General features: G+C 45.6%; 1 protein-coding gene across 5 annotated transcripts in view; it reads left to right on the top strand.

Moving 5' to 3' along the window:
• The window catches only part of PTK2 (protein tyrosine kinase 2), a 232,473-nt gene that overhangs the window by 12,289 nt on the left and 193,942 nt on the right, over positions 1-26,242 (top strand). Inside the window, exon 1 of one of the 5 annotated variants that reach the window (XM_049633442.1) lies at positions 20,955-21,564. The exons of 2 other annotated variants lie outside the window; for them this stretch is intronic. In XM_049633442.1, coding sequence (XP_049489399.1) covers positions 21,465-21,564 — 100 coding nt within the window. In that variant the 5' untranslated portion in view covers positions 20,955-21,464. Of the gene's footprint in view, positions 1-20,954; positions 21,565-26,242 lie in introns of those variants that run through there. 2 more of the 5 variants (XM_049633428.1, XM_049633429.1) reach the window with 2 other exon arrangements.

A 26,242-nucleotide genomic window follows, 5' to 3' on the forward strand; every position in this document is an offset into this window, starting at 1 on the left:
ATTCCTCCCCTCCCCTCCCCTCTCCATTCCTCCCCTCCCCTCCCCTCCCCTCCCCCTCCCCCCCCTTCTCTTTTCTTTTCTATTAAGTTTGGGCCTCTGTGTGTGTTGGGGGGGGGTCTCACATGTACCTTTATATTTTGGTGGTCAGTCAAAGGTTGGGGTAGAATTTATTCTCAGATTTGGGGTTTTATCTTGGGGTTCCCTTGCTTCCAGCATCCGTCCTCTAAATTTCCATTGGTCCACCAGCCCCCATTTCTTCTGAGACCTCATGCCAGGAAGACTTTTCTTTCTGCCACCAGAGCTCGCCCTGGGTTGGGAGACACATTTAGTCAGAGGAGCAGCAGGCTGGCTCTGGTGCGTGCCTCTGGGCCTCCTGGGTTCTCCTGCGCGTGCCTGCCTAGTCCCACTGTCTGCCGGGGCTTTGGGCAGTGTTTATTTATATTCACATTTGGAGCTCAGCATTTTGCAGCCTTCCCGTTTCCAAAATTTCCCCCTTAGATTTACAGCCACCGTCCTGCTACATTGTGATGGTACAGTAAGGCTGCAGTCCTGTCCTGCCAGAGCTGGGGCTCACGGGCTTACCAGGCAGGAAAGTCGCAAACACTCAGTTTGGACCAGAGGCAGGCGCAGTTTTGAGAGTAATTTCTCCTGTTGTTGCCTGCGTGGTCATCTTCTGGTCCCTTCAGAGAGTTGTTCTGGATGAATTTGTCTGTTTTTTATAACTGTCTGCGCCCCATCATCTTCACGTAACCGTATGGGAGGCCCATGCTCCCTTTCGTCTTTTATTTTTTCCCTCTGAAATCTAGATTAATCTTTATTTTTGTATACAACATTTCATTATGATAATTTTCAAACAAACGACAAAGTTGCAAGAATTTATAGCTAACACCCGTCTGCTCATAGACCCCCTAGATTCTACCTGTAATGTGTTGCTGTTCTTGCTTTATCACGTAAGTCACCAATTATCCATCCCTCTATATAGTAACCCGTTTTATTTTCTAGGGTGCATTTCCGAATGAACTGCAGATACCAACTGCAGATACTTCACCCTGTGTATTTCAGCATGCGTATTGTTTACTAGAGTTCATTTTTCATTTAGGGGATTTTTCTTTTAGTGTAAAATTGATATGCCAGTGGCATATAACTCAGGTGCACATTCACCGAGTTGTCACTAATGCACCTTTGCATGAAATGTCATCTTGGCAACCCCACCACTTATCAAAATCTAGACCACTGTAATTTTCCCCTAAGGTTCCCTCACACCCATCTGTGCTCACATTCCTGCCCTAGTCCCTGCTGCCGTCCTCACCCCGACCCCTGACAACTGCTGTTTTATTTTCCTACTTCAGATCGGTCTTGCCTGTCCTGGGATTTCCTGTCAACAGAATCATATTGTATGCATGGTTGTGTAAGGCTTTTTTTTTTTTTTTTTTTTTTTAGCACATTATTGTTGAGATTCACCCATGTTATGCATGTCTCTAATCTGTTCCTTGTAATTGCTGAGTTGTATTTCGTTGTATGAGGCTATCACGTCTTGATTATCTGTTCTTTTCTTGATAAGCATCTTTAATTTTGAAAGAAACTTTTGCTGGGTGTGTAGATTTTTAGGTTGACAGTTGTTTCTTTCAGCAGGCTAAACATGCGTTTCCATATCTTCTGGTCTTTGTGCAGGTTTCTGAAACTCGTTTTCTATAACTTTCCACCTCTGATTCTCTGCCTTGCAAATCTCAGCCGCTCCGCTTCCCCAGACTGGAAATTTCCTCTCCTCAGCCGAGGTTGCGGTCCTGTACTTGGATTCCCTTCCCGCGCTGTGGGCCGTGGTTGCTCCCAGCTGGACAGAGCGGGGTGCTGAGGCTCGCGGGCCTGCACCGCACATTGTCTCAAGATCTGAAGAAAGTGTTTTCACGGATTTTGTCCACTCTTCTGTTTGTTTACCATGGAGGGCTGTTTTCCGTTCTAGTTCCTCCCTCATGGCTGAAGTGGATGTCTCGAAGTCCATGCAGTTCATATACTGTATTTCTCGGTTTTCCGGAAAATGAAATGGCAGAAATTGACTTGTTTCGATACTAGTTTAGCCACTGGTTTTACTATCTGGAAAATCGCGAGTAATTTCCATTTGACAGAGGGAAATCTATATTTCGGCAAAGCTTTCATTTTAGTTATTTTGTTATTAAACTGGCCTAAGATAAGTGGTGCGTTCGGCTGCATTATAGTTACCGGAAAGTAGCATTGCTTGCCTAGGCTACCAGGTGCTGGGCTGTTGGTCACCAACAAAACGCTCAGTCCCACCTCCAGGCAGAGGCTTATTTGTTCCAGGGCCTTACCCGCCCCCACCCTGCTGGTGCTGCCTTAGCGGATGTGAGCGGGAAGCCTAGCCAGGCCCGGTTATGCGTGAACGTGAATAGGAGGAAATGTGGGAGGATTTGTTCATTCATTGAGCACATAGTTGAGTTCCTGCAGTGACCCAGGCTCTGTACTGTTCGTTTTTTCCTCTGTGATCTTTCAAATGATTGGACAGAGATTTGGAATTGTTTCTGGCTCTTCTAGTTTTTGACATAAATTTTAGTAACTAAATCTGTCCCTTTCAAAATACCTTTGTTGACTTGTGAATTTGAGATTGTCATCGATAGCTAATGCTAGGACAGTACACGCATTGCTCAAAATAAATGAGTGTGTACGTACTGCATACTTTTTATCTACTGGTGATGGCTGCTTTGAAATAAAAAGCCCAGGAGAATAATGGTGTTTGGGTATGTGTATGACATTTGTTCATAACCTTGGTACGACCTAGGTTAGGACATACTCTAGAGTGAGGGGCTGCCTGGGATTTCTGGGCCCTATGGCTAGATTGGTACTTAAAACTTAATGGGGGAGGGGTGCCTGGGTGGCTCAGTCGGTTAAGCGTCCGACTTCAGCTCAGGTCACGATCTCACGGTCCGCGAGTTCGAGCCCCGCGTAGGGCTCTGGGCTGATGGCTCAGAGCCTGGAGCCTGCTTCCGATTCTGTGTCTCCCTCTCTCTCTGCCCTCCCCCGTTCATGCTCTGTCTCTCTCTGTCTCAAAAATAAATAAACGTTAAAAAAAAAAAATTAAAAAAAAAAAAAAACTTAACGGGGGAGGATTCGGGCACCCTCTTCTTGACCTGCGGTGTTGGCGGAGGCTACCTGTTGCATTTATGTGGAAACTCTTGATCCTGAGTTTGCCGTCTTTGGTGGACTGAGGGCAGATGAGACTTGATCAGGCCTCGAGTTGAACTTTACATATGTCAGCAGCAGTTAGGTATTCGGGCAAACCTTAATCACACTTGTGTGCTTCCTTTTGCCGTGAATTCTGTTACAAGTTTCTTGAAAATTTTGAATTAGTGAATATATAAGATGTTTTAATAAAAATTCATTGGCATTTTTGAATTTGACTTTTAATCTGTAGTGTAAATCTTTAGATTTGAAGATTAGGATATACTTTTATTTATTAGGCAGTAAAGATCATTTTCTGTTAGTGTGTACATCTGGAAGATTGTTCAGACAGTTGAAGAAAATGTATCCTCCTTTCTAGGTTTGCCCTTAACTACCCGCCCCCCGCCCCCCCGCCTTTTTCTCCACCTTACTTTTATTCAGGTAGTTATTCAGGGAAGGCAATGTGTTCCTTTTTATGGAAAAAAAAAAAAAAAAAAAAAAAAGGACTTAGTTCCTGAGTGGGTTTTGTCAAGAAGAGGGTGAAAAGCACGGTCAGATTTTTGCATGGCGTCAACACAGCAATCACGATGGCTCTTTTCCTCTTGGGACGTCCTGCCGCTGCTGCCAGGAGGTCACCCAGATGGCAGGGCAGAGCTGTTTCCTGGCTGCAGTTTGTGGACTTGGTGACCAGTGGCCTCTGTTTGCAATGTGTGTATGGGGAGATTGCGATAGATGTGCACGGGGCGGGGGGGGGGGAGTGCGTTGTCTTCTTCGGTAACTAGCCAGATGAGGTTGAGGTCAGCCAGGTTTAAGGATAGAAGAATGAGATTGCACAGAGTATAGTTTGCAGCCGCGGGAGACATTTCTGTCAACTGCTGCATGGAAAGGTTATGTTGTACTAAGTGTGGATTGTACCTTCGAGGTCACATGCAAACAGCTGTCTCAGTGTTCTTCATAGGTTTTGGGACTAGGAATGTGTAGTTACGTTTTACAGTTATTTTTGTGTTCTCTTACTCTTGTTAGATTAATTCACATTTCTGTTATTTACTTAAAGATAGTATTTGATTTCCATAAAAGCTTGGGAAATATGTATTGGGAAATTCCTGTACTCAAAGGTGGTTCCTGTACTCAAAGGTGGTTCACGATGCCAAGGAAAGGAGTGTGCGTTAAGCCCCCTGTAAACATAGTCAGATTTCGTATGTACTGGGAGTAAAAAACAGAAATAATTTAAATGCACTTTATGTAGAAAAATTCATTCATAGCTTTATTTTTAGCAAAATGAGGTGTGGAAATACTTAAAACCATAGCGAAACTAAATGACAGTTTCTGCAGGAAGTAAATACAAAAGTGTGCAATAATGATTATAAGAAGGAGATTTAAATACTTCTAAAATATTTTTGCAGTTCCTTGGCTTTTCTTCTCCCTTCCAGTCGCTTAATGGGAAATAAAATAGATTTTTTTAAATGTACAAGTTAGGTGTATATATGTTTGTAAGTAACTCCTGTATCCTAGGAGATCCGCGTTCCTCTGTGTTATAATTAGGTCTTCTGGATCCCCCAGGGTCAGAATTTGAATGTGTTCCGTTGTTGCTGTTAATTATCTTTCCATCTGTTTCTGATGTTTAGTTTTCCTGTCTTTAATGAACAATCTCATTTTTTATAAGATGCCTGGAAAGAGTGCATCCCAGAAGAGTAGTAGTCTGTATTATAATGGCTTTATTTAATTAACTGAAAGTTTTTTTTCCTAAAAGATTATCTTTCTAGGAAGTTAAAAAAAAAATGCTCTCCAGAATACCGTCTATAGTGGAGTAAAGGCTGCAGGTACAGGTGATGTTTTAGATTTCAACTTTTTGTGGGACTTAAGTTGAAAATGTTATGTATAATGTTTTGACATAATTTTGTCTACTTAAAATTTTTTTTTATTAAAAAAATTATTTTTAATGTTTATTTTTGAGAGAGAGAGAGAGCATGAGCGGGGGAGAGGCAGAGAGAGAGGGGGAGACACAGAATTCATAGCAGACTCCAGGCTCTGAGCTGTCAGCACAGAGCCCGATGTGGGGCTCGAACCCACGAACCACAAGATCATGACCCGAGCCAAAGTCGGGCAGGACCAGCTGAACCACACAGGTGTGTGGTAGTGTACTCCTTTTAAAATGTAGAACACTAAAGGGCGTGGACTGTGGGACTGACCTGTTTTTTTGTTTTGTTTTGTTTTGTTTTATGTTTATTTTAGTGGGGGGAGGGGTAGAGAGAGAGAGGGAGAGAATCCCAAGCAGGCTCCGCTCGGTTAGGGCAGAGCCTCACATGGGGCTGGAACCGTGGGATCATGACCTGAGCCCAAATCAAGAGTTGGATGCTTAACTGACTGAGCCCCCCGGGTGCTCCAAAGGACGGATAAACTTTGAGATGCTCGTTTACATTTGCTCTTGGAGGTGTGCAGAGACTAAGCAGCTTCAGTTTGGGGATTAGGTACAGACAGGCTTTGAGGCGAATCAAGCTTTGATGTGTTCCTCAGGTCAGTTGAGGTCCCTGGAATGTGACAACAGGCAGGGGTCCCCACAGTTGGCATTGCAGCCGAAATGGGTGCCAACCAATTGCCCCTTTGTCTTGTTGGGGCGTCTTTCACAGTGGGGCTCCCTCTCCACTCCCCAGGCTTACCTTTTAGCCATTTGTAGACTTTGTGACTGCTCTGTGCACTTATCTGTAAATGTTAATTTATCTGTACAAGTCTTCTGTTGATCTCTTCAGGGGATTTGGATTCGTAAAAATTAGAATGTCCATTGCTTCTCCTCCCTGTTTGCCTGCAGTTGATTGTACAAAAAGACGCGTTTAGGGGCACCTGGGTGGGGTGGCTCAGTCGGTTAAGCGTCTGACTCTTGGTTTCTGATCAGGTCATGATCTTATGGTTCACGGGATCAAGCCCTGCATCGGCCCCGTACTGGCCTCGCAGAGCCTGCTTGGGATTCTCTGTCTCTCTGCCCCTCCCCGCTATGTGCGTGCACGTGCACACACTCTCTCTAAATAAATAGACTTAAAAAAAAAAAAAAGACTTGAATTCAAAAAGGTTTTGGCCTCCTCTTGAAGGAGAAGGACACACTGAGAATTAAGATTACATTGATGGTCAGCGTGTTGAAAACAACATAATTCCCCTTTTTTGGTTTCAAATCATAGAGTGAATCTGAGATAGGGCTTCAGAAGCCAGTTGAGGACTGGATCTTGGCTTTGACTCCCTGGCTGTCAGCCCTGACTCCAGTATGAGATAACCCTGTTTATAAGCAGGTGAGGTGACTTTCTTCTGGGAGGACTTATCCAGTCAGTGGAGCCTGCAGCCAGAGAGTCACAGATGCATTTGAACCTGCGTGTTATTAACGCTAAGAATCCACTAGGATAAATTTTGATGAGACATGTATGCTGTACCTTTGGCGAACTGTAATATTGATTCTGGGTCCCTCCTTGAGTAGTTAATGTGAACATTTTTTTCCTGTTTTCCAGTGTAGCCTGTGCTATAATGTGTATAATAAGGCAATCTCCTGGAACACTGCACGGGTGGGAAATGTTGGTGTTTTTTTCCCCATTTTGATTCTCTCAGTTATGGTTGGCTTGTCTAAGATACACAGTAAACATGTATATACTGCTTATGTTGTTCTGGCTTCCCCTTTCCTGAATTAAAACCCTTGGTTCGAATTGACTCTACATGTTGAACATACTATCTTCTGAGTGTGGACTTGAGGTATGTGTTAGAACGTTGTATTTACAGTGCTGCTTCACTTGGCTGTTAGTGAGTCTGTGTGGTAGGTTTCCTTTAGTTCTTTTTTTTTTTTTTTTTATTTTTTTTACTTTTTTTTTTTTTTTTTAAATTTATTATTAAGAGACAAAGACAGAGCATGAGCATGGGAGGGGCAGAGAGAGGGAGAGACATAGAATGTGAAACAGGCTTCAGGCTCTGAGCTGTCAGCACAGAGCCTGACGTGGGGCTCGAACCCATGGACCGTGAGATCATGACCTGAGCCGAAGTTGGACGCTCAACCGACTGAGCCACCCAGGTGCCCCCTTTCTTCAGTTCTTTTTAAAAACTTTTTATTTTAGAAAATTTGAAGTATACATAAAAGTAGAATTGGATAATGAACCCTGTGTCACCATCGTGGCCTTGTTTATCCTGTTTCCTCTTCCCCAGACTTTTTTTTTTTTTTTGCTGGAGTATTTTAGAGCTAATCCCAGGCATCATATAATAATAAAGTTTCACCCGTAAAAGTTCAATATGTGTCCCTAACAGGTATGAAATATAACCATAATACCTTTACCATGTCTCACATAATTAAAAGTAATTTAAAATCTTTAAGGGATACCTGGGTGGCTCAGTCGGTTAAGCGTCCGACTTTGGCTCAGGTCTTGATCTCCTGGTTCGTGGATCAGAGCCCCGCGTTGGGCTCTGTGCTGACAGCTCAGAGCCTGGAGCCTGCTTCGGATTCTGGGTCTCCCTCTCTCTCTGCCCCTCCTCTGCTTGCACCCTGTCTCTCAAAAATGAATAAATGTTTAAAAAAATAAAATAAAATCTTTAATAAAGCTGGGTAATGTTTGATTTTCTCAGTTTTTTTTTTTAAGCCTCTTACCTGTTGGTTGGCAGATCTCTAACGCTTGCTTTACGCTATTTCAGTTTTGTTTTTGAATTACAGCTTTTGTTGATGCTCTTGAAGAAATTGTTATTTCTCTTATAGAATTTCCCACATTCTGAATTTGGCTGATCGTATCACGTGATGTCATTTAATTTGTAAGTTTTGAAACTAGTTGCTAGAAGTCAGCTAGACTGAGGTTCAACTTTGGGGGCAAGAATACTTGCTGTTGGTATATCCTCCCCCCTAAGGGACAGCCACATTCATCATTTGTCCAAATGCTGTGGCGATCCTTCCATCTAGTGGCTTTTGCAGGCATTGATGGTGGCTGCCTGGGGATTTTGTATCAGAGCTGCAGAAACTGTGTTCTGATGTTGTCATGCCTTGTGCGCTTGTTTGCCGGAGGGTTTTTGTTTGCCTTTTTTTTTTTTTTTAAACTGTTTAGGTATCCTGAAATGTAGCCCATACAGAAAAGGTAGGATACATGCATAATCTTTTATTTACTAGTTTCAGAATGAGTTTGTTGGTGTCCTCGCCGTATCCAATGGTGACTGATCCAAGTGAGAATTATTTTTAGTATCCTAAATGCATACATTTTAAGATGACCTCTGTGTTTATATATGTATACATAGGTGTATGTTAATTTACCATAGTCATTCTTTTGGATGGTCAGATTGCTGTTTGTAGATGTCTCTTCTGTGTCCTTAGGAAGTGACTCCACTGACTTTTTTTGTAGTTTTCTGTTCACAGGCACTACAAAGTGTTCCAGGCTCAATTTGTACCTTTCTTGCCTCAGACTTGAAATCAGCCACCTCTCTAAGGAGCCTTGATTCCTTTAGTGGGAAATAGTATTTAAGGACTATAGTGTGGATACTATGGTAGTTAATTATGGGATGTTACTGCTTCTGGGCTTTTTTAGAGAACAGAGGTAGGACATGTGTATTTTTTAGAAAGAGAAAAATAAGTCATGAGTTTATCCTGAAACTTCCAACTTAAATTTAAGACAAAAATGGTTTCCTGCTTTGATTTTGTTTGTATCTCCTTTCTCTTTTGCTTAAAATCTTGCGGGGTTTTTTTTTTAAGATTTTATCTTTAAGTAATCTCTGCACACAATGTGGGGCTCGAATATACAACCCTGAGATCAAGAGTTGCATGCTCCACTGAGCCAGCCAGGCGCCCCAAAATCTTGGTGCTTAACACTAGCACGCTTATGTAGTTGCTTCATTATTCGTGCATATGAAACTTGTGTGCCATTTCAGAATCACAGTGCCACTGTCACCACTAACAAGACCTCTGGATGCATCTGAACGCGCCTTTGCTCCTTTATCTTGTTTTCATTTGTATTCTTGTTAAAACAGCATTAGCTTCCCTTACAGCTCTCGTACTCTGCAGGACGTGTCACACCTGGGGTGTGCAGTGAGACGACAGCCCCTCTCTGCAACTGCACCAGCACCTCGGAAGTTAGGCTTGTTTGTTTCACGTTTGCTTCTGACGGTTGGGGGCAGCGGGGACCCTCACACACGAGAACGACGGGAGGGCCACTTTGTTCGTCCGCTTCGGACCGTCGTTTGGTAGCGCTGACTCCGCTGGAGCGTGCACCTTGACCTGGTGGTTCCGTTCCAGGTGGGCACACAGCAGAAATGCGTGCACGCGTGTGCCAAGAAACGTGTACAAGACCGGCCGTCACAGAGTAATCATAATAGCCCCAAACAGGAATTAGCCCACTGTTGGTCAAGGGTGGACTGGGTAAAGAATTGCGGTACATTCACACAGTGAAGTACTATCCAGAAGTGGCTGTGAGGCTCCGTGCCCCAAAGAGTACATACTGTGTGATTTTCTTGTAAATTGGAAAAAAAAAAGTATGTTTTTGAATCTCCGTATTCTAATGCATATGCGTGTGTATCTCGCCGTGTGGCTCACCTTGACCACTTCATTTGATGCTAGAACCTGCGTTGTTCCCTTACGTGCACACTTCCTCTGCCTCATACCCTGCTGCACTTAGTAATTTTTAAAATAACACTAATCACTTGATAGCATACTGCACAATTTAGTTATTTATGATGTTACTGTTGTCTGTCTCCTCTAACAGAACGTAAACTCCACGAGGGCAGAAGAAGTGTGTGGGGGGAGGGGGGACGGAGAGACGGTTGACACCACATTGGTAGCTCAAGACCAGATATGGTGGATGTATTTATGCCGCAGAAATCTGCCAGCGCCACAGATCGGGGCTTCTCCCCCGGCCTCTTCACAGAGCCCGTTGTTAAGCGCCCAGCAGCACATCCCGGTGTGTATCTCTATCCTTGCACACACTGAGGCATTCGTGGCATCTGAGCAGTGCCTGGTGTGCAGTAGGTGCTCGCTAAACTCTTGGATGAGTGAATGGAAAGCTGGACACTTTTAGGATGGGTTAGGACTCAGGTTTATGAATTTTATTATTGGAAAAATTTTGAGGTGCAAATGGCAGAAACCTATCTGATACTAGCTAAAGTGAAAAAAAAAAAGGAATATATCCTGTGATCTAATTTGGAACGGTTGGTATCCAATGGAATGGTTGGAAATAAGTGTCTAGAAAGTCAGCCAAGAAAAAAAAGTACCAATAAACCCTAAAGGAACTGTAACTACTTTGGAAAATAAATGATGAGTCTAATACTTCCTTGATCCAGCCTTGTTTAAAATGACAAGAAATTAAAAATAAGCCCCTAGTCCTCCCCACCCCCCTTCCAAACCTCACACCATCACCTCATCCCTCTTCACCCCCAGCCCTAGGCAACCACATCTTTCCAACGGACAGACTTGACTATTCTGGACGTTTTATATCATTGGAATCATACATACAGTAGGTGGTCCTTTATGTCCAGCTTCTCACTCAGCATGTTTCTTTTAAGTTTATTTATTTATTTGACAGAGACCGCGTGAGTGAGCGGGGAAGGGACAGAGAGAGAGGGAGACAGAATCCCAAGCAGACGCGGTGTTTGAACTCACGAAACCTGGAGATCATGACCTGAGCCGAAACCCAAGAGTCAGACGCCTAACCGACTGAGCCCCCAGGCGCCCCCGGCATAATGATTTTAGTGCGGTAGCTGCCGGTGCCATCGCTGTTCGGTGCTGAGCGACGTCCGGCAGTCACCACGCTGTGCTTACTTCTCGGTGTCCAGCCCGCCAGAGCCGGGCCTGGTGCTCCAGCCGGTCGTGGCAGTTCTTTGTGTGCAGAGCCTCCCCTTGTTCCCCAAGGCGACAGATAAATACAGAGGTGAAAGCCGTGGCCCGTGGGCCTGGCTTCCTGCCCTTCGCCCCCTGAAGGTCTCCCAGCCTCGGCGGGCGGCTCGCCGACCGGGGCGTTTTCTGCACTTTTCACGTTGTCCTGCTGCCGGCTGTTGCACCGTCTCGAATTGAGAAATCTCGAGTGGACGTTTGTCGTTACAGTTTTCATTACAGTTGATTTAAAAGGAGGAAGGAGGAATCTTGTAACAAGTCAGCCATTTACAGACTCTCTTTTGTGCCTCTCTTGCCCTGCGAGGTTCAGTGTGGCTTGTGGATTTGAGGCGCTGCTGCTGTTAGGCCCTTTGCACAGAGTCAGAAGGAAAGAATTTCTGATTTCCCCCGCATCGTAGTAGGCGTGGCCATCTGTAATCAAAGACTGATGTCACTAACAGATTTTTAGGGCCTGCCTCCTGTATTTAAATTCAGGCATTTATAAATGGAGGAGTTTGCTGGCCCAGAGTAAAACATTCGCTACCGTTGCAAGTCAGGCAGATAAGGCTTTGACAGTTGAGTTACTGTGGTTCTGGTCCTTGAAGAAGAAGCGTTAAATACCCTTTTTGTTCTCACAAGAGAACTTTTAAAATGCAGTGATTGTATTTAACATGCTCTGGGTAGAAATGTTTCTAGTTTTGCAAACCCCTTAGGTGATAAGGGCCGGGTGTGGGGCTGTGGGGCTGTGGGCGTAGGTGTGTAGGGTTGTGTGGGTGGCGAGAACGGGACTCAAAGGGCATCAGTGGGGCGATGAAAACCTCAGGAATCAAGATAAGTAAACGTTTAATGCAGGGTTATAAAAAGATAAACATTAACACAAAACATCCATGAGGGACAAGATGCCAAAATTTTAAAAATAGGATCAGTATTCCTCATTTCTCCTTTTGCCCCATGTGCTAATAATGTACAGCACTGTTACTTACTCTATATTTCAATTTAGAGTTTAATTTGCTCTTAGTTCTCAAGGTAAAAACATAGACAATTGATGTTTTTACCTTTTAAATGTAAGCACTTGAAGTTCTAAATGCCCTTGTAAATACTCTTAACTGCGTTCTTAAGATTTTGATGTTGTGTTTTTATTATCACACTGTTCTGAACATTTTCTGATTTTCTTTCTTTCTTTCTTTCTTTCTTTCTTCCTTTCTTTCTTTCTTCCTTTCTTTCTTTCTTTCTTTCTTCCGATATTTGACCCATGTGTTACTTAGAAAGGATTACTTTCTTGGGAAATATTGAGGACTTCACTAGAGATTTTTTCTTTAAAGTAGTTTCTATGTTCACTTGTTATTTTGAACAGAAATACACATGGCACAAAATTCAAATGGGTAGGCAGGAAATGCTAAATCTCTGCCTCTTTGACGCGATTTTCCTTCTGCCGAATCCTCTGGAAGAGTCAGTCTTTCTAAGTTGCAAATGTCTCTAGGTGGGTCTGTGATACACGAGGAAGCAAATGTGTGCATGTGTCTTTTTCCTTTACAATGAAATAACCACAGCCGACATATTCTTCTGTATCTTTTTTATTACTTGAAGTCCGTGTCTTTAAAATCTTTGCATCTTAAGACTGTGCGTATTGCGCTACTCTTTTTATGCGGTGTGGACTTTTTGCATTCACGGGTGTTTCCAGTGTCAGTGAAACATTTTCCGCAAATACCTTTTTCAAACTGTATTTACTCATTTCTGTCGCCATGCAGGCTGTTCCTAGTTTTTCGGTATTGCACACAAACTTACGAATCATTTAAGCCTCAACTGCCTTAAACCTCAAAGGGGTTATTGGAGGTTTCTCAGCCCGATCCACCAGGAGCGACCGAGTGCCTGCCTTCTCTTGGGCTGTGACCTCTGTCCCGATCATTTTGGGGTCCCTAGTGCTTAATTCACTGAATCAACACGGAAGATGCAGAAGAGCGTCCTGGTAGTGATGCACTTTCATTACTGTTTCTGTTTGTAATACTTAATTCTCCTGACAGTTATGGGAAGTAGGTGCTGCTTTTTAACTTAACTGATGAGAAAACCACATTCTAGAGAGAAGTTGTTTAAAAGGTGCCCAAAGTCCTATATGTGGTATGGCACCAGGTTGGGATTCAGGGAGGACTTGACATAAGCCGAAGGGACAGCGGTGGGCTTGCAGGTTGAGGCTGGTAGAAAGCGGAAACGACCTGGGCCTCGGAGTCTCATGCGGCTCTGACTTTACAGAGTCTGATCTCACCCCAAGACCTTTACCTCTTTCAGCCTCAGCTCTCTCTTGAAAATGGTCTTACTAACCTCACAGATAAAACTGCGGGTCATTCCATTAGCAGAGATGGGTTTATTTGGGAAGAGCAGGGACCTGCAAACCCAGGCAGGCAAGCTGGGGTAGGACTGCGGGCAGAAGGGAGGTGAGGACTGTTCTTTTGTAGGGGAAGGCGGGGAGGTTGGGAGGGAGGAGGTGCCGCTCTGCAGCAGGGATGGCGTCCACCTGCGAGGTGCCTCTCTCCTGGCCAGACCTGCCATCAGGGAGGGGCGATCGGGGGTGAGAGCAGCCCGTGCTGGCCTCCCAGCTCCGTTCCAAGCGACCTTTCCTTTTAGTAATCTTCCCAGTGGGTGTCGGTAATTATCTCAGAGTCGATTATGGGGTTAACTCATTACGGGGGGCACGCGAAGCTCCCTTGTAGTGTTGGATTAGTATCATGTCCTCCCTCAAGGACTGCTGATCGTCTCTCCCTTGTCCTGCCTCTTGGGCTTTGGGCATGTTCCTGCCATCTCAGGGCTTTTCCCCTCACCCGCAAAGGTGGACGTAATCGTATTCGCCACTTTGTTGTAAAGTAAACACGAGACACTCCTCTAAAGCGGTTTTCACACTCTGATAAGCTTTTTTTTGCTGATCACATCTTGGCGTCCTCACCATTTTTAACTGTACAGTTCCGTACTGTTAAAACGTTCACGTTGTGGGGAAACGGATCTCCAGAACTTTCCATCTCGCACATCTGAAACTCTGTCCCCTTGGTCTTCTGAGGCGCTGGCACCGTGGCTCACACCGTTCCGTGTCCCCGCCAGTGGCGCACAGGGCGGCTGCTGTTTCACATCCTGGCCAACGCATGTTGTTGTTTAGAAATAGTAGTCCTCCGAATAGGTGTGAAGGTGGTTTTAACTTTTCTTAATTGTAAAAATTTTAGGGAGCATTGGAAAAATGGCTGTAAATTTCTTGCTGAATTGGAATAATGTCTGTTGGTATCGATGTGACAAAAGCAAAAGCATGGAGGAGGGCCGTTGACCGAGGAATCCACCAGCCACTGGGTAGCCGCGTTTGGGAAGAGAAGCCACCTTCGTCCCGGCTCCACTTAGGATACGGCTGGGGGAAGGCTGGGGGGAGGAACGGAGCGTCCCGTAGATGCTGCCACCGCTGCTTCCTGACAACCGGGGTGTAGGTGGCGGAAGAGGTTCACGCTCACCGCCAGGGGGCCTTTCTTTCTGCACAGCCCCATCTCCCATGGGCGGCCCCGCAGGGGGTCTCATATGCAGACTGCCTTTTTTTTTTTTTTTTTTAAGTTTATTTATTTATTTTGAAGGGAAGAGACAGAGTATGAGCTGGGGAGGGAAAGCGAGAGAATCCTAAGCAGACTCTGCATTGTCAGCGTGGCGCCGATGCAGGGCTTGAACTGACAAACCGTGAGAACATGACCTGAGCCGAAACCGAGTCGCACGCTTAACTGACTGAGCCACCCAAGGCGCCCCGCCCCTCAGCTGCATGCTTGAAACGGGGCACTTTGCTGTCCGCTCAGTAAGGTGACTGATCACCCTCTGGGTAAATCGGATTTACAGGGTAAAAAACATACGGTGGTGACATGATTGAGTTGGCCGTGTGGAGGCGTGTTCAGTAAAAGCTTCAAGGTTCATTTGGAGGGCGTTAACGTTAAAATAAATAACTACTTGATTATCCTTTGATATTTGTTACTTGGCCAATATAAGCAAAAACCCCCACTGTGTTTTATAATGTAGATCATTAGGTTGATCATTTTGGTGAGTTGCTTGTCCTGTTCTGTGTTAGCTGGCCTCCACTAGCATATTTGAAAAACTAAAGTGGCATCTTCTTATAGATTTCAGGAGCCTTTTTTTTCTCTGTTTTTCTTTTAACCTTGATGACAAAGGGGTGCTTGAGTGACTCAGTTGGTTAAGTGTCTGATTTCGGCTCAGGTCATGTTCTCAGGGTTGTGGGATTGAGCCCCAAGTCAGGCTCTGTGCTGAGCGTAGAGCCAGCTTGGGATTCATTCATTCTCTCTCTCTCTCTCTCTCTCTCTCTCTCTCTCTGCCACTCTCCCATGCTCTCCTGTGTGTGTGCTCTCCCTCTCTCTCTCTCTCTCTCTCTCAAAATAAATAAATAAACTTGCAAAAAAAAAGCCACCTGATAACGAGTAACCTCCCGACAGGTCTAAATCTAGAATTTGCTTTCATCTCCTTAAGAAATGGCCATTAGTGTCTGGGAAGATATTCTAGTTCACTATTGTCTGAATTTGTAGTAAGTTTAGAATGTTCTGCCTCATGAGGAGTGGCAGTCGTCCTCCCATTTCATAGATCTTCGGTCGCCTAATTCATTGTGATGTTATTTCCTGGTGATTTTGAGGTCTGTCTCGGGTAACAGCTACACGTCCAGCATGTACCATGATGGCGTTCATCTGCAATCGGGGCGGGATTGCTGACTCCGGGGGACTGTCACAGGAGCCGCGGAATTTGGTGAATTGGAGTGTGGCCTAGGGATGGGAGCAGTTTGTGTCTCATATTCTTTCTGTGGGCACATTTCTTCTCTTCCTCTCTTTGTCCCTGTGGCCCTCACAGTCGTTCATTCATCCTTTGTGGGCCTAGCGGGGCCTGTTTTCCTGAGTCTCTGGAAAGCTTTGCAGCCTCCGGAGGTGCAAGTGTGCATGCTGGCAGGCGTCCGAGTGCGGGTACGTGTGTACGCAGACCGGCGGGCTGTGATGTCAGGTCATGTCACTTGATGTCTCTGTTCCTCAGTTTGTTTACATGTCACACGTGGCTTGTTAACATCCTCTGTCTCACTGGTTGTTGGAATCATTAATTGAAACAAATAGGTGAAGTTCCGCCACAGAGGAGTGAGGAGCACAGACTGGATGGAGCCTGACTGCCTGAGTGTGATTTCCAGCCTTGCTACTGAGGAGTTCTGTGACCTTGAACAAGCTACTTATCTCTGCGTGCCTCGGTTTTGTCATCTGTTAAATGGGGGTGATAGAACCTCTCTCCTGAAGGTGGTTATTAATAACTGGGGCAGTAGTTTAAAAGTGTTTAGAATGGGGTTTGGCACAGGGTAAGCATTAACTTGGGCTCCCCATTGTGCCGTTCTCGTTACATTTTTGTTGTTGGTCTTGCTATTGTGCTGTTTTGTGACTAGCACACGGTCACTGCTCAGGCGATAGGTGTTGTCATTGTCCTTGTTTTACAGATGAACAAACTGAAGTTTCAGACAGTGAAATGAGTCTTCCTTTGCCTCACGGATAGAACTGGGGCTCCTTTGTGTCTCCCAGTTGCAAATGCAGTGCCTCCCTCAGCGTCCCCAGAGTTCTTCGGAGGAGCAGAAGGGAGGAGGTATAGTAATTGTTAGAAAGTTTGCAAGGACAGCGAATGACACCATCACCTTTTGGACTATGTTATATTTTGACACCTATTTACCTATTTATCTTCAGAACGTGATTATATCCTTTCTTAGGACTAAATTTGTTTAGTCAGTATCAAGTCTTAATTTTTGTTGATTAAAATTATTTCTGTTTTGTGGTGGAGACATTGAGGCACAATGACATAGAAGTTTTAATTCTGTGAGTCTTAATAGAATTAAGTTTAGGATAGGATAGCCAACTTTCAAGAGTTAGGGTGTGTTGTCATGATCAGCTTCTAATTGGAGGTACTCAGTTATAATAGTAACTGTGACAGTAAATCTGTAACTCTTGATAATGCAAACATAGAAGAAGTAAGAGAGATTTTGAATTGTGTATAATATGGATTACCGTTCTTCCACATTCCTTTTATTAGCTGACTTGAAAGTGTTTACCACGACTTTACTCTTGTAAGAAATACTGACCTGAAGTATTACATAAGGCCAGCAAATAAAACCATGTAAGTACAGGAGTGTGTGAGAGTCAGACTTGGCATTTGTGTGATTTGCTTTTGGTGACATTTATAAGCAGCTTGCTTTTATTCATTCATTCATTCATTCATTCAAGGGGGTTGGGCAGAGAGAGAGAGAGAGAGAGAGAGAGAGAGAGAGAGAATCCCAAGCAGGCTCCACACTGGGGTTTGAACCCATGAACTGTGAGATCATGACTTGAGCCAAAATCAAGAGCCGGACGCTTAACCGACTGAGCTACCAGGCGCCCCAAGCAGCGTCTTTCTTAATAGCTCTTTCTAGTACTTTCTCACTTAAGGTTTCTGTAGGGAAGCCATGTGGAACAGCACTGCACAGTATATGCAAGGGTTTAGAACTCCCTTCTTTGCTTCCTGATCTTGCTATCTAATCTCACACACTATTTTCATTTTTGTTCTACTGCAAGTTGCAATGAAGTTCTCATAGGAGTATCGGAGTACTACAGTTGTGTGATTTATTTTTAATGTGGGGTGGGGAGAGGCAGTCCGCCCGGTTTTCCTAGGTTTTATGTCAGTTTTGCTTTTTTCCATTTTTTTTATATTCTTGAAAGAACAGTGTTTTCCTATTGTTTACTTTGCTTATTCAGTGACTACTTCTCAAGCCCCTGAGCTGAGAGAGGTCTCGGAGGCAAAGCTGTGCCCAGGGTCAAGGCAGTCCGTGCCATTACTGAGCTTGGTGTCGGGTCTTGACGTGTAGAATATCTCGATATGGTTTCTGTGGACATGGCCTCTGAAAGAGAATAGCAGGTCCCTCTGCCATCTCCTCGTTACCTGTAGGTGATAGAAGGATGTGTGGGGTGTGGCCTGTGCCTCTTACCGTTTCAGTAGCAAGGCCCGGAAGACGGTATGTGCGGAACAGACAGAATTCCTTCCTGCCGTGGAGACCGGGTCGTCGTGAGGGCAGCCGGACAATAAACGTACCGTAGAATTGTGTGGAATCAGTTGCGTGATATTTGAGAAGGGGACGGGGCTGTGGGAAAGTGAAGCAGGCCGAGCGCATGGCACAGGCGGTGTAAAGGCGGGCACATACCTGGTATGGGCACAGGACGGCGAGGAGGTCGGGGTGTTGAAGCCCGGGAAGTGGGAGCCAAGAGACGGCGAGCCAGAGGGTGTGGGTGGGAGGGGGCCTCGCGGACCACGCTGAGTGTGCAAGCACCCGTGCCGGCAGACTCGGGCAAGCGTTGGTGAGTTTTAGCGGAGGAGGGAAACGGTGCGACGGCCGATCGGAGGGGTTTGGTGCGGTCGCGGGCTGGGAGCTGAGTGTGGGGCGGAGAGCTGCGGCGGGGGCCCGGGCGCGCAGACGCCGTTTGGATTCGTTTGAAAGGCCAGGTATTGGGCTTTGCCGATGGATTGCTTTGAGGAAGGAGACCGGAGTCCGGGATGCCTAGGGTCTGCGGCGCTACCGAATACTAGTGTCTTTCGTACAGATTTTAATGAAATGTTTACCTGTCAAGTAGGACCTACCAGAGTTGCTTTTAACTGTACTGGTACTACAAAGGCTTTTTTAAAAGAAATTACAGAACTTTTTAATGACCGATGGCCTTTACGTTAGTATGTGGAATTTCCTAAATCAGAGAGCATAAAGGGACTGCTCACTTTTTTCACTCCTGTTACCATTAACTGTGGGCCTTTCTCGTTCTTTCCAAGCTGTCACTGGATTGGAGATCTAAAAGCATAACTTGTGTTTAATATTTAGCAAGGGGAACGTAGGAGTGATGCTCTCACAGAGTAGCAGGTCCTCATGTAATTTTTCAGCCCTTTGGCCTTCAGCCAGTGCCGCAGCCTCCAGACCCACAGCGTCCTCTTCTGTAAACACTGGGAGTGAGCTGCTCTGTGAGTTGTGTGACGGGTGAGACCCCGCGGCGTTCCGTGTGGGCGTCTCGAGCAGGGCCGCTTCTCTGTGCGCCTGGGCGCCTTCCTCCGTGCTCGCCCTCACCACCTGTCTGCTCTTCTCGGCGACCCCGTGACTTCCAGCTCTTTCCCCGCTGGGCTCTGTTTGCTGGCCTGGAGGGATCCTTGCTTCTTTGGTCTTGTCGTCTTTTGTGCCCCTGGGACTTTGCTCCCCAGCAGATACTGCTGGATATCGAGATGAGATACACATTAGCTTGGTGGGCGGAGAGAAAGCTGCCAGGCTCTGGTTACTGTGCAGCCAGAGACTCCGCTTCTCCTCTCCCTCGCTGCCCACACTCGACTTTCTTTGTCCTCGAGAGCTCCCGGGTCTGTGCTCTTGTCTCCTCCTCTGCACTGTGCAGGCTCCGGCTGCCACCACCACCTGCACCGACCCCTCTCTTTTCCCTGTGGCTGGTGCTGTGGGGTCTCTTCAGTCTGGCTCAGAAACTCCTTCTGGGGTGTGTGTGTGTGAGAGAGAGAGACAGAGAGACAGAGAGACAGAGAGAGAGATGGGGAGGAAAGACCCCTGGCTTCTTGGATGACAGGTGGGCCCAGTGAAGCTGTGTCTTTCCATAGCTGTAGGCTCCGTCTTTGCTCATCTTTAAAGGATGTGACAGCCCTGATTTTGCTTGGGAGTTGTGAAAATTGGGTGTGATTGGTATTTGGTGTGTAGGATATCTTTGGCAGCTAGTAAAGGTAGCTTTTATTTTTTAACTTTTGAGTCATAAGTTGCAAGAGAGACTCAGTTTGCTTGAGTTGTTGGTACAGTCTGTTACTTGATGGTTGAGATTAAACCCCCGGCCGCTCTCAGGGGTCTGAGCCAGCTACCAGACGTGCTCCTGGGTGTGCTTAGATCCTTCCTATGAAGGCAGCAGGCCTTTAATGTCCCGAGCTGTCCTCAGTGATCTGTGTGCTTGTTTCTTCCGTTCTTTTCCTGGCTTGCCTGCCTGTGTTTTTCTGAAACCCCTTTTCTTCCCAGTGTTGCCTGGGGTCAGAGTTAAGTCTGGTGAGTGATCTGTTTTCACTGGGGCATCCGAGAGGTCATTTGAGCTCTGACTGCTATTAGGAGGCGGAGGGTATGGCCTGGAGACAAAGCCATCATCAAGAGGAGTGTGTTAGGAATGCAGCTAGCTGTCCTGGGACATCCCTGGACACAGGCCTCTTGTTCTCCTGAGCCTTTTTCAGCTCTTGTTTTCACAAGTTAGTGAATTTGTAAAGCCTCGGTCCTGTTCACAGTTAAGCAGAAGACTCGATTTTGTCCTAGTTTATGGGATTTACTAGTGACAGAATTACCCTTGTGCTAGGAGAGCTACCCCGTGTAGCGCCTGAGTGTGTGTTACGGGTGCTCAGACCAGACAACAAAGCCTCCAGGAGCCCAGTTACGTATTGTCTTACTGCTAAAGCGGAATGTGTTTAAGGAGCTGAATTTTAGAGACGACCGGACTGTCTCCCAGTTTGAATGGAAATAGCGTAAGTAGTTTGCATTTTTTAAGAAAAGTTACTAGTACAGATTGTTATTTTTCTGTCCTCTTTCTCCAGTATGGGTTTAGTACTCACTTACATTTTGAAATTAAGAAAAGAAATCAGATCATGCCTCTTGGATTCCTCAGTATTCCCTCAGCTAATTTTAAAAGAATCTATTCACTTCAAATTCTGGTTTCTATGTGTTTTCTAAATACAGTTTTGTAAATTTGCTAACTTACTGTGAAAGTGTCAATCAGAAAAAAGACTTTTCCTCAGAAATATCTGGGTTCCTATAGACATATGCTTTACAGACTTGTTTTTAATGTTGAACAAGATTTTTCCCCCTGGTATTATTCTTTTTTCATCAAGATAAGTATCTTAAGTCTTAAGGTCAGAATTAGGCTGGTAAAATGCCAAAGGCATGACTTTGAAAACAGAAATAGTTGCAGGAGCCATCTACAGACATGATCTGGGTCACACTTGATTTGCAGCTTCCTCAATTTTAGAATCGCCTGTTGGTTTTGTGAGCAGAAGTCTGCCAGATGAATTGAACAGAAGGGTGGGATTAGCATATTAATCAGGCCCTGGCTGCCGGCCGCCCTTTCCTCCTCCCTCTGCCCCTCCCTCCCTCTCTCCTTCCCTGAATGAATCTCGGAACACAGGCCCGAGGTGGGGTCACATTACTAGCCGGTTTCATTCTGCTCAGGAGCTTAATCTGGCCAGGATGGTCTGTGTTTCAGATTGCGGAAGCGGGAGAAGATTCTGTAACTGAGAGGCATTCTTCAAGCTGCTGGAAAATATTACAGAAGGAACACCTCCCAAATGTTGCCTCAAGCTCTGAGAAAAGGAGCACCCGGGGGAAACTTAGTGTGGCTGTGGATCGAAGCGAACCCTGTGGGAGCAATGAACGGGGACTTGGTGCGCGGACGCCTGGCCTGATCTTGAGAGGCCTGAGTTTATGTTGGTGGAACTGGCGGGCCGAGAGGCCCTGAGACCAGCAGGTGCCGTCTGTATGGAGAAGAGCGGCTGTGGTCCATTTCCAATGTGTTGGGCTAAAGGTATACGTAACTTAAAAATCTGTTTGGTTTAAATTTAATTCAGATTCATGCTTTTGCACTAAAAAGGTGGATGAGAGGTTTTCAGAATTTATTTCAAATAGATTTACAATTAAATTTAAGGAAAAATGGAAATTGATGTGGTATAAGTTTGCAGCTCTTGCCATAAGACCAGCTAGATAGTTTTTAAAATAGTAAATAAAAATATTTCCGTGGAAGTGCATTTTCAGTAAGTTATCTTTCTGGTGCTTGTCCTGTGTCTCTTATAGTTGCATGTTTTATTGTGTGTGTGTGTGTGTGTGTGTGTGTGTGTGTGTGTGTGTAAGTTTTTATTTATTCATTTAAGTGATCTCTACACCCAACATGGGGCTTGAGCTCAGGACCCCGAGATCAAGAGCCATAGGCTCTTCCAACCGAGCCCGCCCGGTGCCCCTATTTTGTGTTTTAATTAAGACACCCATGTCCGTTCTATGATGTGGAAGTTTCTAAAGAGTAAAGAGACTGATTTTAACTTAAATAGGACTGGAGGAAAAAAGAGAGACATGGTTTTTCTTATTTCAAAAATTGGTTATCTTTACTCACTGTAAAGATTGTGTATTTGGAACTCCATATTATCATAAGGTGGGCTTATCACTAAGGGTCAGTAATACTGTGAGTTAACATTTTCCAGTTTAATGTTGTTAAGGTTTTTATTTGTATAAAAATAAAAATGTAAAAGCATCTTCATTGTAAACATTCAAGACAATATTTGGAAGCATGTTGAGAAGTTAAAAATGCCAGGTAATCCATGTATGAATAAGACCAAAACATTCTGCTGCTTCTCTTAACATACTAGTGAATATTAACCCTGGGAGATGAGGTCCTGAACAAGGAATTTAAGAAAAATCTTTATTATTATTTTAAAGAATATATTCAAGTATTATGTTCATGTCCTCAGGAAAGACTTTTAAAAGGAAGAAACCTGGGCTGGGAAGGGACCTGCAGACTGATTCAATTTAGTGTTTAGCTTAAAACTTTCAGCGTCACCAGGATGTTGATGTGCTAATGCCAGACCATAGCTTTGCTGTTAGATTGCTTTTCATTTACCGCGTTGTCAGCACCATCCGAAATTCTTATCTAGCCTTCTTAACATTTTTCTTCCCTTTTTTTCTCTTCTCTTCTCCTTTCTTCTCTTTTTTCTTTTCTTTTCCTTTTCCTTTTCTTTCAAAGATTTTATTCTTAGGTAATCTCTACACCCAGCGTGGGGCTCAAACTCACAACCCTGAGATCCAGCCAGGCGTGACTTTTAAACATTTCTAAAACGTGGTATTAGGACTCTTTTAATGTGATGCTCTCTGAACAAAGCACCTGCCACCAATTATTGCCAAATTAGGTATTTCGAGTAAAGATTTTGCTGAGTTAACTTCAAACTTTGAATTTTAAAGGGTGTTGGGTATGGGAACTTTTTAAAAGCTATGGTTTCCACCTCAGGATTACATAGTATAATTGAGCATGACCAGTGACCAGTGCACAGAAGTAGAGAGTTCTATACTGTGCTTGTAGAAGGTTTTGGTCTTTCTCGGACTTGCTGGGACCCGTATGCACAATGCCACGTCCATGGTGTGCCAGCCCGTGGTTAGCACCGAGCCTTAGCAATAAATCTCTGATTTCAGTAGTCTAGGCTAAATTAAAGTCTGTGAATCCAGTACCAATGGGACATTCAATAATTGGTGACTTGGTTTTTAAGAAATTCAAAGTGACTTTAGAAATACGAACTTGGGAAGAGAAAAAAGACTGGGTGGTCTTTTTTTTTTTTTGGCCCATCTCATCCCAAAGCAATTGATGGAGGCATCTTACTTTCCCATTACATTTGCTGACGGGCAGAGCAGATGAATAGAGGCGTCTGTAACTGAAGTAGCATTCTGATAGAGGTCATGGTTGGGTAGGAGAGCAGAACCACAGGTGTGGAAGAGGGGGGAGAGGGAGGGATGGCATCAGAGTCCGAATCAGTCTGTTTATAGGGTTGAAGCAAGCCATCACCTCTGAGGAATGGTTTTCCTTCTGGATCGTTCAGGAGGAAGTTTCTGATGACACTAAGGAGCTTGTCACCCTGTCCCCTTCTCAGGACTGAGCTCACGGCCTCCCCCAGGAGCACACCGTGTGCAGGCTTCTCTGTACACTTCTCTGGACCAGGCCAGGGAGGCAGGAAACCTTAGGTTTTATTCCAGTTAGTTTTTGCTTTGTGATAAAGACAAAGATGTTGGTGTGTAGGAATTGGCTGAATCGGTTATTTTCAAGTATGAAAGTTACTACTTTTAGATAAAGACAAAATAAAAAGCTCAAGTCCAAAGACTACAAATCTCTGTTCGCAGTCAGACATTCGAAACCTCACATTTGATTTTATCGGTCACATTAACCTCAAAAAACATCGGTGTCCCAATTTAAGAAGACACAAAATACTTAGTAGAACAGGCTAAAAATACTAGAACAGAGCTATATTTGTATAGTTTGAACTGAAACCTTGAAGGTACCCTCACGACGGCCTGTGGTTGTCTCTGTAATGTGGCTCGGTGAGGTGGCTGTGAAGAAGCCGCCCGAGATCCCTCCCACAGAGGAGAATATTTGAACAGATTTGAGAGGGCTTTGGTATACCACGTGTTCAACCCTGTCATGATGTCCTAGGCTTAGGGGCCGTTGGAATCCAGCGTGTCGACGTAAAGGTGGGGGTTCGCAGTGCCGTGTTGGGTTGCACGGTCACTGAATGCGGAAAGGCCCGCTGGGAAGGCTGTTGGATGACATTAGCCCGCGTTTGATCTGCTTCATGTCTCTGGGAGACTGGGAAGGATTGAAGAGGTGGCAGGGGCTGCGGTTGTCAGGGATGAGCGTGCGTGCTGACTTTTTCCAAACTCTTTCAGTGGCAGGTTGAGCTCGAGTATAGTAGCAATATTTCACTTGTGTGATTCTGGATCCTGTGATTGAAGTCATGCTTTTTCTGGATCAGTATTTTATTTTCATTTTCTTATAATTATTAAAAAAATTTTTTTTAATGTTTGTTTATTTTTGAGAGACAGAGACAGAGCATGAGTGGGGGAGGGGCGGAGAGAGACACAGACTCCGAAGCAGGCTCCAGGCTCCGAGCTGTCAGCACAGAGCCCGACGCGGGGCTTGAACTCACAAGCCGTGAGATGGTGACCTGAGCCGAAGTTGGATGCCCAACCGACTGAGCCACCCAGGTGCCCCCATAATAATTTTTTTACAGTTTAGTTATTTTGAGAGAGAGACAGAACGAGTGTGCAGGAGGGGCAGAGAGAGAGGGGGAGAGAGAGAATCCCAAGCAGGCTCTGCACTGAGCACAGAGCCCCACGCGGGGCTCGATCCCACGAACCGTGAGATCACAGCCTGAGCTGAAATCGAGTCACACGCTCAACTGACTGAGCCCCCCGGCGCCCCCCGTATCAGTGTTTAGACTCCCTCTTTCCTTCCCTCCACCCACGTGTCCAGCCACGTGGCTCTGTGTGCGGTGCGTCTTCTGTGTCTCACCTGCCGGTGGTCAACGGCCTCTTGTGATCCTCGTCCACGTTTGTTTTCTTCATAAACTTCTGATACTTAGGAGCCTCTTAGCTGTTGCCCTGAAATCTGTTCCTCCACACGTCCCCGCAGTCTTCGCGAACGTGCCAGACCCCCTTGCACTTAGTGCTCCTGCCGCAGACCCGGACGCCTCTCTGACACGCCTGCCGTGTGCGGCAAGCTCCTCCTCTTACCTTCGTTCTGTCTCCAGAACGTGTTTTGAGCTCCTCACCCTTTCTCCCTTTCGGCGGCATCCCCTCTGCACCGTGCGACCCTCATCCCTCCCTGGGCTGTGGGAGCTGCTTCCTATTGGATCTTCCTGTTTCCCCACACGTTCGTCCTTCACACGGTGGCCAGAGTGAGTTTATAAAAACGAACGCCCAATGTTATCATCCCTAAAGCTCTCCGGTGGCTTCCTACCGGATAAGCCGCAGATCCGTCGCATGGCCTGCGTGGCCTCCCCTGACCTGGCTCCCCCACAATCTCCAGCTTTGGGCCCTTGGTCTCTTGCCCACCAGTGCTGCCGTTTTGACCTGGGAGCACCTCACACACCCACAGCTCTTCCCTGTCAGGCCGTTGGCCCTGTGCTCGCCCCTCCATCCTCTGCCTTCCCTGCTCCTCCCGACCTCTCGGGTCTGAGCCCGAAGGACCTCTCAGCCCGGTCAGCCTAACCACCTTCTGCCTGATGCTCCCTCCCCGAGCCTCGTCTTATGGTCTCGCACAGCACTTCCCGTGACGGATCATCACACCTGTACTGGCTTGCGTTGTGTCTTGCTTGCTAGAAAGAAACCTCGACGCAGGGATTGGGTCAGGCTTTCTTCTGCTTGTCAAGGTATTGGCACAAAGGAAGATTACCCTAATGAATGAGTAAATTCTTCATAGGCTTAGCTAATCCACGTGCCTTAAAAACAGTTTGGTGAGAGGAGTAGATTGGTGTTTGAGTTTCTTCCTGGAGCACACATGCTGCGTTCTAGTCCTCTCAACAGATGGGCCTTGGTCGGCTCCCAGGGCCTGAGAGCTTCCCTGGGGATTGTCTCCCTGGGCCTCTGCCTCTCCTCTGGGATTCTGGCCATCCGGTCTGACAGCTTGAGTTGCTAATTGACTCGTGGGGAAGACAGATTAAAAATATATGTAC

This window comes from Panthera uncia, chromosome F2 (assembly GCF_023721935.1).
Source record: "Panthera uncia isolate 11264 chromosome F2, Puncia_PCG_1.0, whole genome shotgun sequence".
NCBI lineage: Eukaryota > Metazoa > Chordata > Mammalia > Carnivora > Felidae > Panthera > Panthera uncia.